General features: G+C 47.8%; 1 protein-coding gene across 1 annotated transcript; it reads right to left on the bottom strand.

Moving 5' to 3' along the window:
* Window positions 1–4,602: 4,602 nt before the first annotated feature.
* TMEM212 (transmembrane protein 212) lies at window positions 4,603–10,254 on the bottom strand. The gene is made up of 3 exons (XM_013945180.2): window positions 10,096–10,254; window positions 5,670–5,729; window positions 4,603–5,064 (listed from the first exon to the last, which is right to left on the bottom strand). The coding sequence occupies exons 1-3, from the start codon at window positions 10,252–10,254 to the stop codon at window positions 4,603–4,605; spliced, it is 681 nt and encodes a 226-aa protein (XP_013800634.2).
* Window positions 10,255–12,551: the final 2,297 nt, after the last annotated feature.

Below are 12,551 nucleotides of genomic sequence, written 5' to 3'. Positions count from 1 at the left end.
GAATCCTTATTATCATAAGAACACTAGTTACCGCGCTTGTGTCAAGCTGAGTTCAGGCTCATCTGCATGTTTGCTGCTAGGTATGTGCTGAAGTATTTTGTTGAATCAGACCCTTTATCGCCTATGTTACTTTTAGATCAAGCATCCCATTTGAGATAAGTGTCTTGCCATTACCTTCTACTCTTGCCTTGACACAGATAAACAACAGTGGTCTCAGTAAAATGAATGCCACCTCTAGTCAAATTTAATTGCATTAAAATCAAGGCACTGCTCAAGCTTAACAGCAAAATAAACTTTTCTGGTTCTTGAAGATTGCTGAGAAAACTGTACAATAGGGTGAGATGAGGCTCTATGGGACTGTTTTACCCCCAATTGGTGCGAGAGGATTAATCCGTTCATTTTGCATCAAATCCACCAGGAAGCACATGTAGGACTGGAGCTGCTTTCTGCTGGAGTATGTTTTCATAGCAGAAGCCTATACTAAAGCCTGGATCTGGGGTCTGTATCAGTTACTGCTGATTATTTGTTTTGAAAGTTTTCCCCTTGTCAAGAGCAGATTCTTCAAGCATGTAGTATATACAGAGAGCTCCCTGCAGTCAGTGTTGTCTTGTGCAGGTGTTAATGCTGACATTAGGCTTGGAGACTTCCATAAATTCTCAGCGATGCGTGTTCTGCCATATCTTTCTGACGCAACTGTTAAATTAACAGCTTCCTTTAAGTGCACTGGAGGCTGGAGGTTAACTGGATGTCAATCCGTAAAACCAATTTTCTTCGTGTCAGCAGAGAGTCTTTGTTATCCCTATTAGTCACAGTGTCAAAACCAGAGAGGCGTTTCTGTTCATACAGGATCCAGTCCATAGCCCAGCAAAATCAATCAGCGCCCTTCCACTTGTTTCCTCGGCTTTGGGGTCCGTTCAGCTCCGGAGTGCTCAAAGCATGGAACGTTTTGACCCTCCTGGGTAATCCAGAAGTTATATTTTGAAAAGCTCTGTGGAGAGGTAATTCAATGCTTTTTTTCTGGAGTTTACAGTTATTGAGTAGGTTAATATTGGTAAATATTAAATAGGGTCATCAGGAGGGGGTAAGGTCTCTAGGTCTTGCCAGTGGACCACTTAAGCACAAGCTAAAAGGTAAGTGCACAGGGCAAGATAAATGGAATTGCTTGTAGGCTCGGAATTAGGCATCTGTTTTGGGCTTCTGGGTTTGGAGAAACTTATGAAATTCATTGCTTGAAATAGTCATCCTTTTTTCCTTAATGAATGGAAATTAGATTTTAGTATGAGAATAGATTTTCATTAGGTAAAAAACTGAAAACTACTCAAAGGAAAAAAATGAGAGTGAAAAGGAAATGGTCTGATCTGAATGTCACAAAATGGAAAGAACACCATTTCATGAAACAGTCCAAAATTTCTTTTGCATCTTCCCACCCACTTTAAAACACCATCGGAGCCCCAGATTGCCCAGCAGCGTTGGCCCCATGCCGGGAAGAGCAGGGTGCCGCGTGTGCCGGCACGCTCCCGCGATGTTTCCCGCGTTGCTGGGTGAGAGCTGCACGTCAGTGCTTGGGGTCCGGCGGGACCAGAGGAGGAGGAGGAGGCGGCAGCAGCAAGAACTTCCTTACTGAACTGGCTGCCTGTCGCCCGTGCTAAAGCGGAGCAGGAGGCCACCGTGTCCCAGCGTGTTTGACCTATAGCTCTTCTCCTATCAGGAATATGGCAGGATGCACAAAAGCTCTCTGATACAAAGAGATGTCCTGGTTTAGTGTACGTGCTTTTGTCCCTAGGAGAAAGATGCATCAAATGGTAAAACGCTCTGAACGTTGCGCCTTTGTCCTTAAAAAGGAACATGAAGCAATACCGAAAGCCTGCTGCTCTGCTTAAGTCCATCAGTATTAAAAACAGAGGGAAGATTTTTCCTGGGAAGTCCAGCACAAACTGACGGAGAATTCCCACCACGCTCAGTGGGAAGCAATATAATCCCGGCCTTTCGCTTGGCAAATGTTTGTGCCTTTTTCACAGGGTGGAGTGTCCCCAGCTGGGGGGGAATAGGCGGCGCACGCTGGCAGGTCCCTGTCCAGCAACACTGGTGTAAAGAGGGAAAGAAAATAAATTATCAGATCTTGGCTGTGAACACTTTTTAACCTTGAAAAAGGCTAAACTCTGCTCTTGCGCTGAGCGGAGGGAAGGGAGCACAGGGAAGGGCTGACCCTGTGCTTGATGAGGAAAGCGCTCCCATCGACGGCGATCTGCAACGCTGGGCTTTTAACGAACTCGTCAAACACTCGATCTGCGCTACCGCCTGGCGCAGGAGTGCCTCCCGCTTACCTGCCCACAGCGATGGGGAAGAGGGCCCGCTCTGCTCCCCCGTGCAAGTGAGAATTCCTATCGGGAGAGAGCTGAAGCGTTTGGCAAGGCAGTGCATGAAATTTAAGGCTACCTGGAGGCAGCTGTTGCTCATTCGGTGGGCGTTTTATATGGCTATTTAATTGCATGTTGCTCAGTGCTAAATGAGTACAACTTCCGTGAGTAACCACCACGACGCAAACGGTGCTCTCCCTGAGATAAAGGACCTTGTCTGAGAAACACATGCTTAACTAATAATACCATAGGCCTCATGCACGTTTTAAAGGCTATACTTTATCCCTAATAAAAGGGAAACAAATGGCCTCGTTCTTAAAACTAAACCTAAAAGCATTTTAAGGACTTTTTTTCCATTCTTTTAGCAGGCTGCAAAAATAACATCCAATAATGAAATGAAAACAAGCTGAATAGTTGCATTCAGTGGAGGAGGGAAGAGGTAGTTGCAGACAGCTGGAGCATGTCTGGGCCAGTGTCTCCGTTCTTTTCTTTTCGCTAGTTTAGTGCCACTCCAAGAATGCAGACAATGCTGGCTGCGACTGTTTCATATTTGATTTCCACACTTAAATCTAGGCTCGTTAAACGAAACCCCATTGTCAGGCTGGCACGCTTCCACGCAGCCTCTTCTGAGCTTGCTCTCTGCTTTTGGGTGTCCTGCTCGTAGCCATCCAGCGAGGATCAGGTATGCAGGAGATTTTTATTGCTTTAGTGGCACTTGTGGCATTAGCTTCGCAACAAAACCTTTTGGATTTCTTTCACGGCCGTGGCTAACGCTCGTAAATCTTTGAGGGCAGACAGCAAAACGCTGCAGGGAAGGGATGGGGTTTTGCAGCAGCCTCAAGACTGGTGGATCAATTAGATGTTCAGCTGGAGCCGGGGCTCTGGGCAAGGTACTGACCGTGCTGCTGGAGCAGAAGGCTCATGGGCCGGTGGGGCCTGACTCTGCAAAGGGCTGAGGACCCTGCCCCCGCCAAAGACGCGTCCTCACGTGCCTCCCCTTCTGGTCTTGGTGGGGCTGTTGGCACACTCAAGGGACTGGAGCACTGGGCAGTTGCAGGACTTTGCTCTTGCTCGCATAAGGAGAGCAGGAGCAGGGGGTAGAGAAATGACGTTTATTGGAAGCAAAGCAATGACTGCACTAATAACAAAGGACCATTTCATGTTCTCTGTAAAATACCATGGAGGGCGTGAAAATTATGAGTAATATTAATAAAGCTTAGGGGAATTACAAAATTCAACAGCTGTCCAGTCCTCTAGATTGCAAACACTTGGTCTTTCCACCCTCCCTATAAAGTATTATCATGGTCTGATACTTCCTCATTAAGCTTTAGATTGCTTGTGCGATAAGATCGATCCTCCAGTAAACGCCAATAGTGCTGAAGAAGATAGAGCCCGTGCCCCAAGTAGGTGATAGTCTGTTTTAGCACGAGAAGAGGGAGAAGTGATACAATGAGGTTGCGGTACACTGGGTTAAGGTGATGGAGCATGAAGAAACACCATTTTTTTTGCCACTCGGTTTTTCAAATGCCCCATAGGAGTCCATTTCTGTACTGTTCTCATGGAAATGCCATTATTTTAGTGAATTCAAGACAGGCTCTAAACAAAGGTTAAAGAGAAGAAAAAACCCAGACTGGAGACCTGAAAGTTGAGATTTTCCTTCACGTAATAAAGCCGGTGATTACCTGAACTGACAGCGAGAGCCCCAAGCCCCGTGGGGCCGAGGTGGATGGGGGCTGGCAATACGTGATGTACCTCTCCCGGGAACACGTGCGGCTAGGGCCCTGGCTCGGCTCCCGCTTGCCCAGAGGCCTGGCCCTTGTTCTGCCGCTGCTTGTACCTCAACCTCAAGTCCTGCCACGCTTTCAAGGTGCTGCTGCCTAACAAAGCTCTGCATGGAGCAGGGATGATACGTGCTTACCGGTGATTATTTTCAACGCCTCTTTTGCCATTCAGGTAACGGATCTGTGTCCATGCAAGTTTTAACGGGTCCTTACGTTATTGCCAAGGAGGAGTTCAGTCATAAGGAAGAGTGGGAAGGAAAATATTCAGGTTCTGCTTTCTTTCATGTCAAAAGAAAACTATATAATTTTCATACAATTTTGATCAGGCCCTAAAATCATAGGCCCTAGCGAGGTGTGCTAAAGGTGTGTCTCCTTGAGCTGAACAGGCCCTGGGATGTAAAGGATATGAAGGGCCAAATTATTTTCTCACAAAGTAGTTTAAGGATGGACTGATTCACGTGGCTTCAGGGGAGCTCCTGCCGTGCAAATGCGGTGCGAGTGCATGGGGGATCTGTCTGTCCTTGAGCAGCTCCGCCACGCTTCAGGGCACGCTCGCAGCCCGACAGGCGCCGTCCGCCTTCCCCGGGGTGACCGACGCTCCCATTCAGATGTCCAAACCGGAGCAGTCGCATCGCGAGCTTGATCGCCAAAGCCAGCGACGCGCAGAGCGTGGCAAAACTCGAGCACAGGTCGAGCAGCTGTAGAGCCAGGTGGTACCACTCGTAACGCGGCGGGTCTTGGCAAAGGTTTGGGAAGTCGGCGTAGGGAAAGGGGAACAGCACCGCGTAGCCCAGGTAGTTGGTGCCGGCGATCCCGGCAAATGAGTAGTAGCAGTATGGGCCAAGGAGGAGAGATGCAATGGCGACAGCAAACTGCACGGAGGCACCCGCGATGCTCAGGATGCCAAGGGTGAGACTGGCTTCCCACTGCAATTGAGATAAAAAACATTTCGTCACGTTTTTGACCTGCTGAGGGACACTTTTCTAAAATAGTTGCAAACGAAAGAGCTAAGCGTTTTGGGTTTTTTTCATTTCCAACTTGGAAAAAAACCCTATCTTTTTATATTCAATCCCCTCTATTTTGTGAGCAAAAAAGAGAAATGGTAGAAGGAAATGAGCAACATGCATTTCATAGGAAGTATTGCTAAATAAAAATGTGGATTTTTTTTTTTACAGGGAAGACGTTCAGTGAAACCATATTTTACTAAAAGTACTAGAAGAATAAATCAGAACAGGTGTGTTTATGCAGTTGTCACATAAAAGAACAGTGAGTAGCCTTTAAAAGATTTAAATTATGTACTTGAAGGCTAACAGAATTCCTCATTATAGAACAGAAAATATGGTGGGAACAGGTAAAATGACCATGCTGGTAGGATACTTAACACACACCCTCCGTAAACCCTGCGCAGCTCATTTGATCCACCACTGTAGCAGGAAAAGCGCTTTCCCCGTTGAATGCCCCTAGATTAATCGTGCAGTTCCCTTGCCCCCTCCTGCACCCAACAGCCCCTCCAGTAAGAGCATGCGTTTACCAGAGATCCGCGCGTTCGTCCTCTAGCAGCCAAAAGGAGAAGGATGCCAGCAGTGACAGCCTGCGGATGGGGGAAACGGGCGTTAGCGCCAGGACTGGGACCGGGGCGGTGATCATTTGGGCAGCGGCGTGCCACGGCCCAGCACAAGCTCTGTCCCTGCACGAGCGCTGGCTGCTGCCAGGAGCCGTCCCAGCACCTTTGAAGGGCTTTGGAGGGTGGGTTGAACTTGCTGCAGGGAGATGCTCTGAGCAGGGCTGGGCGATGGGATTGTGGCACGGTGGGCAAGACCTTGTCTCCTGCGGGCTTCTTGTCCTGCCCTGCTTTTCCATGCTGGGGGAAGCCTTAGAAAAGCTTTTAGGAATAATTTAAACTTCCTTTGATCCAGCAACTCAGCAGCTGAAGATCTGTTGCTAGTAGGGCAGGAACTCAGGAGCTGCTGTACGCTAGTGCCTTGGGAAGGGGGATAGACTATTCTGCTGTGCCCATCCGAGATGATTTGTCCTCATTCCTCCCTAGGCCGGTGTATGCAGAGATAAGGAGACGGGGAGATTAGCTGGGCAATGACTGGAAGAGTGAGTAGAAAATGCAGGTAGGAGAGAGGATTCTCGCTGCACTGATTTGTTTCCGGATGTCCTCCCGCCGGGAGGCTCGTGCCTGCTGCAGCCAGCGTGAGCGCCGCAGCGTGCTGTTAGAGGCATCTCCAAAAGCGCTCCCGGAGCGGCTTGTTCTGCATCTCCCTTACCGCTCGCCCGGGCCCCTCTGGAGCAGGGGGCAAAACCGCCCCGGGTTTGGCAAGGGCGTTAGCAGCACGGCAGAGGAACAACCGGAGCAGCACCGGTGCGCGCTACAGGGCGGTTGGGAAGGTCCTCGTCGGAAGAGCTTAAATTTACCTTTCGTGGACTGAAAGCCAACAAAACCTTTTGGGAAGCCGTATCTGCTGCGGTTGCCACTACCGGGCTCTTGAGCTCCCGAGGGGCGCCGGGAGGACGCGGCCGGCAGAGCGGGGCGGCTGCCGGCACCGTGGCTCAGCGCGGCGGCTCCTCCCGGCCGACAAACACAGGGCAAGGGGGTGAATTGCGTTATTCGCCAGCTCTCCATCAGGGACGGGTACGTTTTGTCCGTGCCCTTATTCCAGAACCGGTTTTAATGGGGAGAATATCTGGGCTTATTACGCTGAGCTGATATAAACAGGCGCAATTTCATTCATTTAAGTGCACCAGCAGCGAGTTTGGCTTACAGGGAGTAATCTTTTTTCCAGCGTAAGCATCTTGGACCCACATGTATCTTTGCTCCTAATTTCTTGATGATGAATAGAAAGAAGAACTGAAGATGTGCTTAAAGCAGGAATGCGTACGGGAACACTCTGAAAATAGCACAATCTGGGCTCTGATTTCTGGTGCGAAGCAGGAGGCTGCATCAACGGCGATCCAGAACCTTCAGCAATGTAGTCCTGTGGTTTGATTTCCATTTTGGCATGCGAAATGTATAAGGGCTCAGGTTTTTCATGGCATTCTCCATTTTCAATTTTTGATTTAGAGAATTTGAAAAATACTTGTCTTGAGGTTGAGCCTGAAGTTAAAATCTTGGCGTATCCATACCATAAAATTCCCATGGATAAAAACAGAAACATCTGGATTCATGAGTGGTTGTTGGCTAAATCCACCAGGAAAAAAAAGAAGTCTTCAAGGGATCCTGGAGGGTTCTAGCCAGAATAAATAATACAACAAAATGAGAGTGCTATTAAGTGTAATTGTAATACTGAAGCTGAATTATAAGAAGAGGGCCAAGCCCTTTTCACAATTTGCTTTTCCAGCTAAGAGGCTTTCAATTTACACTTAACGCACATGTGGCTGATGGAACAAAGAAAAATTTGAAGACGGATGAAAGCGAGGCAGAGATTATTCAGCCGTGCTGGTTTAGCTCCAGGCACATCATTTAAATGAGTAGATGATCAGTTTCCAGTTTGTTTTAAATTCCCTGGCAAAAGATTTTACTCTCTATCCCAAAGTTGGATGTGCTTAAAACTGTGGGTTTTTTTTTTTTCTTTTGTAAGGCTCTGCCATTTTGTTTTATTTCTTAAGGGAAGACTTTGCAAGGGCTCTGCAAGTCACCTGAGCCGGCGCAGCGGGAGGAGGCGTCCCGTTGCCGGTGGCCGGGGCTGTAGGCACCTGGGAAGTGACGGCCGCTGCTTCCCTCGTTCTCTTCCCCGGCGGCAGTATCTTGCTGAGAATGCCCCTAATGCACCATCCTTCACCAACAGACGTAGATGACCATTTCTCATTAGCTATACTTTGCACGGCTCGGCCTGACTAACCGTTAATTACGTTTCACGTCACCCTCTCTGATTCCCAGAAAGCCTCCGACACTCGCCCTGCGATCTGCAGCACGGCTTGGGGTGGGTTCCTCCCTCGCGGGGCAGAAACCTCCTCAGTCCGTCCTCGTCCCGTCCTTCGGGCTCGTTGGTCTCACCTCCCCTGTTGCCCGTACTGCAGCCCGGCTTGCCGAAGAGGCTGCGTAGCTCCTGAGGGAGCTCCTCTGCTCCAGGAGGTCCTCCTCCGAGCAGACGCGTCCTGTGACGCGCCGCCCATGCTTCACGCTCCCTGAAAATCACCACTGGCCTCCGAATGGTAGGATGCACGTTTGGGACCAGGCTGAACCTGATGTGTGACTGGAAATACCAGCGGTACGTAAACGGTGATATCTACACCGCTTCCTATTCCCTACAAGGGCTAATCCTGCTCACCCTGGAAGGAGTGCAAGTTCTACCAGCCTTAAAATAGCCTCAGCACACCTAAGTAACCCATGAGAAGCATGCCTCGGTATTTCTTAGGAGACTGTTTTCAGCAGATTTCCTCGTTGAAGCTGTCCTTTCCGCCACCGCGTACTCCCCAGCACCCGCAGCCCCGCTTTGAACCCGGAGCTGGGCAACGTGCTGCTCGCTGCTCTCGACGAGACCGAGCACCAAAATTCAGTACGCTGCTTTCTGTTACCGTGGCATAGTGTCCTGACCATCAAGCTGAAACGAGGAAATGAATCTGTCCATCGATGTTACCAAATATTTGTTTTAGATTAGCTGCTATCACTGTCACCGTCCAGGCTTGGAGTCGTACTCTTCCATCCAACTTTAAAGCAAAGGCACGAGGAAGGTCTGCTGAAACAGCACGACTCTCGCTTAGGAACAAATAGTCCGAGAAGCTGAGGAATGAGAAATGAAGCAAAGCTAAATTTAGAAACTCAGGTAAAAAAATAACTAAATCATCAGTGCTCTGTGGTTTTATTTTGCTCCACAGAGAGCACACCTTGGTTTTGCCCGTCTGTTTGCAGATTGCACCTCCTCAAAGAAGGTGTTTGCTCAGGAAAAAAAAGGCTTTGATGTCTTGAGTAAACAAATAGCAGTGTAAAAAGATCCTCAGTTCTTGTTAGTATGCTGCAAACAGCTATGTTTGAAGAAAAATAAACATCCCAAGGTTGATGGAGGGTTAGGAAAGAGGTGTTCACTTTGCCATGAAATGGTGTAGTCAAAGCTTTGGCACGAGCACATCAGGAATGCTAGAAATGAAGATGCCATGAAAAATCTTTTTCTTTACTTTCTCTCTCCCTTGTGGATTAAAAAGAAAAGCACAAACTGGCGCACGGTCTCCCCAGCCACGCAACAGGAATAGCTCTAAACCCCGTGTCTAAATTACTCTCATCCAAATCACAAGAATATTATCATGTCCACCGGAAAACATAGGGTAGTAATTCCCTGGAGATCTGCCCCACTTCGGCCACCCAGGAGGGGCGAAGATTCACCCTCCTCTAATTCAGCCCCCTTTCCTCCACGTGCCGCCGGGCCGCGTGGGGCCAGCCCACGTCTCTTAACCCTCGCAACGGCAGGACTTTGCCACAAAACATCGGATCAGCTTCTACGTTGTGCAGCCAGCCGCTTTCCACGAGGAGGGACCGGGCGTGCATCACGTTTTAAGTGAGGATAAAGGTTTCGCAGACATGTGGCTTCCTTTGAAGCTCGTTGTGCTTCTCTTATTGCATCATTTAGAACAAAACTCAGGAAATGCAAAACCTCAGGAAACGAACCAAAGAAACGATAATCTCAATTATACCAGCACAACCCTGGAGATGTTAATTCACATTTACACTACTTTAACTGAATCCAAATTTGTTTCGGAATTGGAAAGTTTGGGTTTTCTTAGTAAAAATCAGCGCGTCCTGATAATAATCAATCCACCAATATTTACTGCAAATCTAATTCCTATCAAGAACCTCCAGGGGTTTCTCAGTTTAGCTTCATGTAATTCCAATGATTCCTCTTTTTAAAATGAGTTCATAGGAGGTAGGAAATAAATAATTCAGACAGAGTTCATTTTTTCCTTAAATCTCAGTAACATGACTAACATCTCTGCTTCGATAACACCTTTGCTCTGCCTACCAAAGCTCCGCTCCAAATGGGACTGGCGAGACAAACGCTCCATCCGACAAACCAGGGCTTGTAAGAAAAAACAGGGAAGAAAGCACAAATTCCGGAAAAAACGCTTATAATCCCAAAGGTAATAAGTATCGCTCCGGTGGCTTCATACAAGCTCTTCATTTTCCCTGCGCGTCTCTCTCTCGGCCGGATTCTCAGCACGGGCTTGTAGCTGCGGCCGAGGCAGAGACGTTTCACGGTAAACAGAAGCTCCTTGGAGACCGTAGCCATGGCATGCGAGAGCTGTTTACCTGGCACGATGGGGCACTATTCTGCTTATCTTCAGCGGTTCCTGCAGAAGCAGAAGGTATCACAGGGGAGTAAATAAGGCCCCAGCACCCCCAGGAATAGTTGTTGTGGGTTTTTTTTTTCGTCGAGTCGTTCCCTTTTGCTTTCAGCTGCAGAAAGCCCATCCTGTGATTTCTGAATTGCTCCTTCATCTGCCTTCCCCGGAGGACAGACCGCTTCCTGGTGCACCGGGAGCCAGAAGCCGGCTGACGGCAACTAATGGTTGCTGTTTCCAACCCCGGCCTGCCCCTCGCAGCCAAAATGAAACCAGCACCCTCCACGCTAGCTGCGTTTGCGGGACGCACATGCGTATATCCGAGCGGGACCACGGTCTCCCCAGTGAGAGTTATTTTTGATGCAAACCGTTTGCAGCGGGAAAATCTGGGGCGGGGGGAGAAATAGGTTCTCTATTTTGAATGCAAGAGCCAAAGCGGTTATATTTGGGGTACTTTGTCATATGCATTCCCTGAGACACAACTGCACAGCGCCGATAACCGTGAAGCTCATCTCAGGCGCGTGGCACCCCGGAGCGGTGCCGCGGGGCCAGCTTGCTCCCCGCACCCCTGCCAGGGCCGCAGCAGCGTCGACGTCCTCCCGAGCGGCGGGGAAGGCAGAGCGGCAATGTTAGCATCGGATTTCTGCCTCTGCCGATCCTACAATACCCAATTCACCCGGCTGGGTGGGATTTGGCACTGAACGGCTTCACAGCATAGCACCGGAGGCTGCGTAGAGCGTGTTTATTCAAATACAATTGACCTTCTTTATCAAACATTACTCCGCTTCCACTCTAATTAGAGCAGAATTAGCAGGGCTTGCAAGTTTGTTAAATATGCACAATCTTCTATTAAATTAAAATTAATCTGTGTTCGGTGTGCAAGTCGGTCGAGCGACACGTGGAAAATTGCATGTCACTGAGTTAGGAATGCAGCTTGGAGGATGACTTCATGCGCCTGAATGAAAATATAGGCATGCCAGATGCTCCCAGGGCCTGACCCCTCTAAAGACTCGGAAAGATCACACATAACTTTAAAATGTAATTTCATGCAGGCAGAAGGAAGAAAGAGAGCCTAATAGCTTTGTATTACTTAGCTTCCCACTTAATTTAGTTAGGGCAGTGTGAATGTCTTAATAACATGAAGCAGAGAGAGCTCTGATCTCTGTTTTGGCTGCGTGTTTCCAGTAGACACCCTAATGCCTTTCTCATGGTCCGAATGGTTAACAACCCACATTTTCCTGCTGTTACTTGGAAGTTGTATTTCATGGCCGATGAAGAAAGAGCCTCACACGGTAGCTTACGAGTATGTAGTCCTTGCTTTGAGGCAAGCATTGACTTTTTACTGATTTTTTTTTTTTCCTGGAGCTAAAAGCAACAAATGTGCATACAAACCAGAGACTTTTCTAGAATTTTAATTGTATTTTTAAGCTATGAAAACTATGTGCCATTCCATCTTTCCTGCTCTCGATCAATTCCTCTGCTATAGACTTGAATGTCCCATCTTTCTCCTTGCCCAACTTCTCACTCCCCAAATGCTGCTGAAAAGCACACAGAGAATGATCCAGGTCCCTGTCCTCAGTAAGCGTGTCCCCGTAACAAATTGTATAACAGCATTTTGTACACTCACGTACTTTCCCTCTCCCCCAATGCATTCCAAGCACCTACACAGTCATGCTAATTAGATCATGTAATAAACTTAAACGTGGCAAAAATCTGTTCGCAGGGTGTTGCAAGACAGAGCTAGATCTGGAAAGCAGCCATTCATGGATCTGTTTTGTTTGAAAAAAGCCAAGGGATGTTATTTTACTGAAGATGAAGCAGCATCCATGCAATATTGGCTGTAATCTAAGGAGAGCAGTGATTTTGTTTAAATATTCAACACTGAGAAAAGTTGGGATGTAAGGGCTTGCTTCTATGAAAAAAAACCTGCATGGGTTTAACTTAAAGCCATTAAAAATAATTACAACTAGACTAAAAGCTAAACTAATGTTTAGTTAAACTTAACCAATTCAGTTAAACTTAACTAATTAAAACTAAACGAATGTTAATCCATAATGTATATCTACAAAGGAGTTAAGTAACTTTACTTTGAGAATAAGGTGTCTTTTAAATGAAAAGAAGTGTCTATATGGCATAT

This window comes from Apteryx mantelli, chromosome 9, assembly GCF_036417845.1.
Source record: "Apteryx mantelli isolate bAptMan1 chromosome 9, bAptMan1.hap1, whole genome shotgun sequence".
NCBI lineage: Eukaryota > Metazoa > Chordata > Aves > Apterygiformes > Apterygidae > Apteryx > Apteryx mantelli.
Note: the sequence above shows the minus strand (reverse complement) of the source record. Positions and strands in the feature narration are given on the sequence as shown.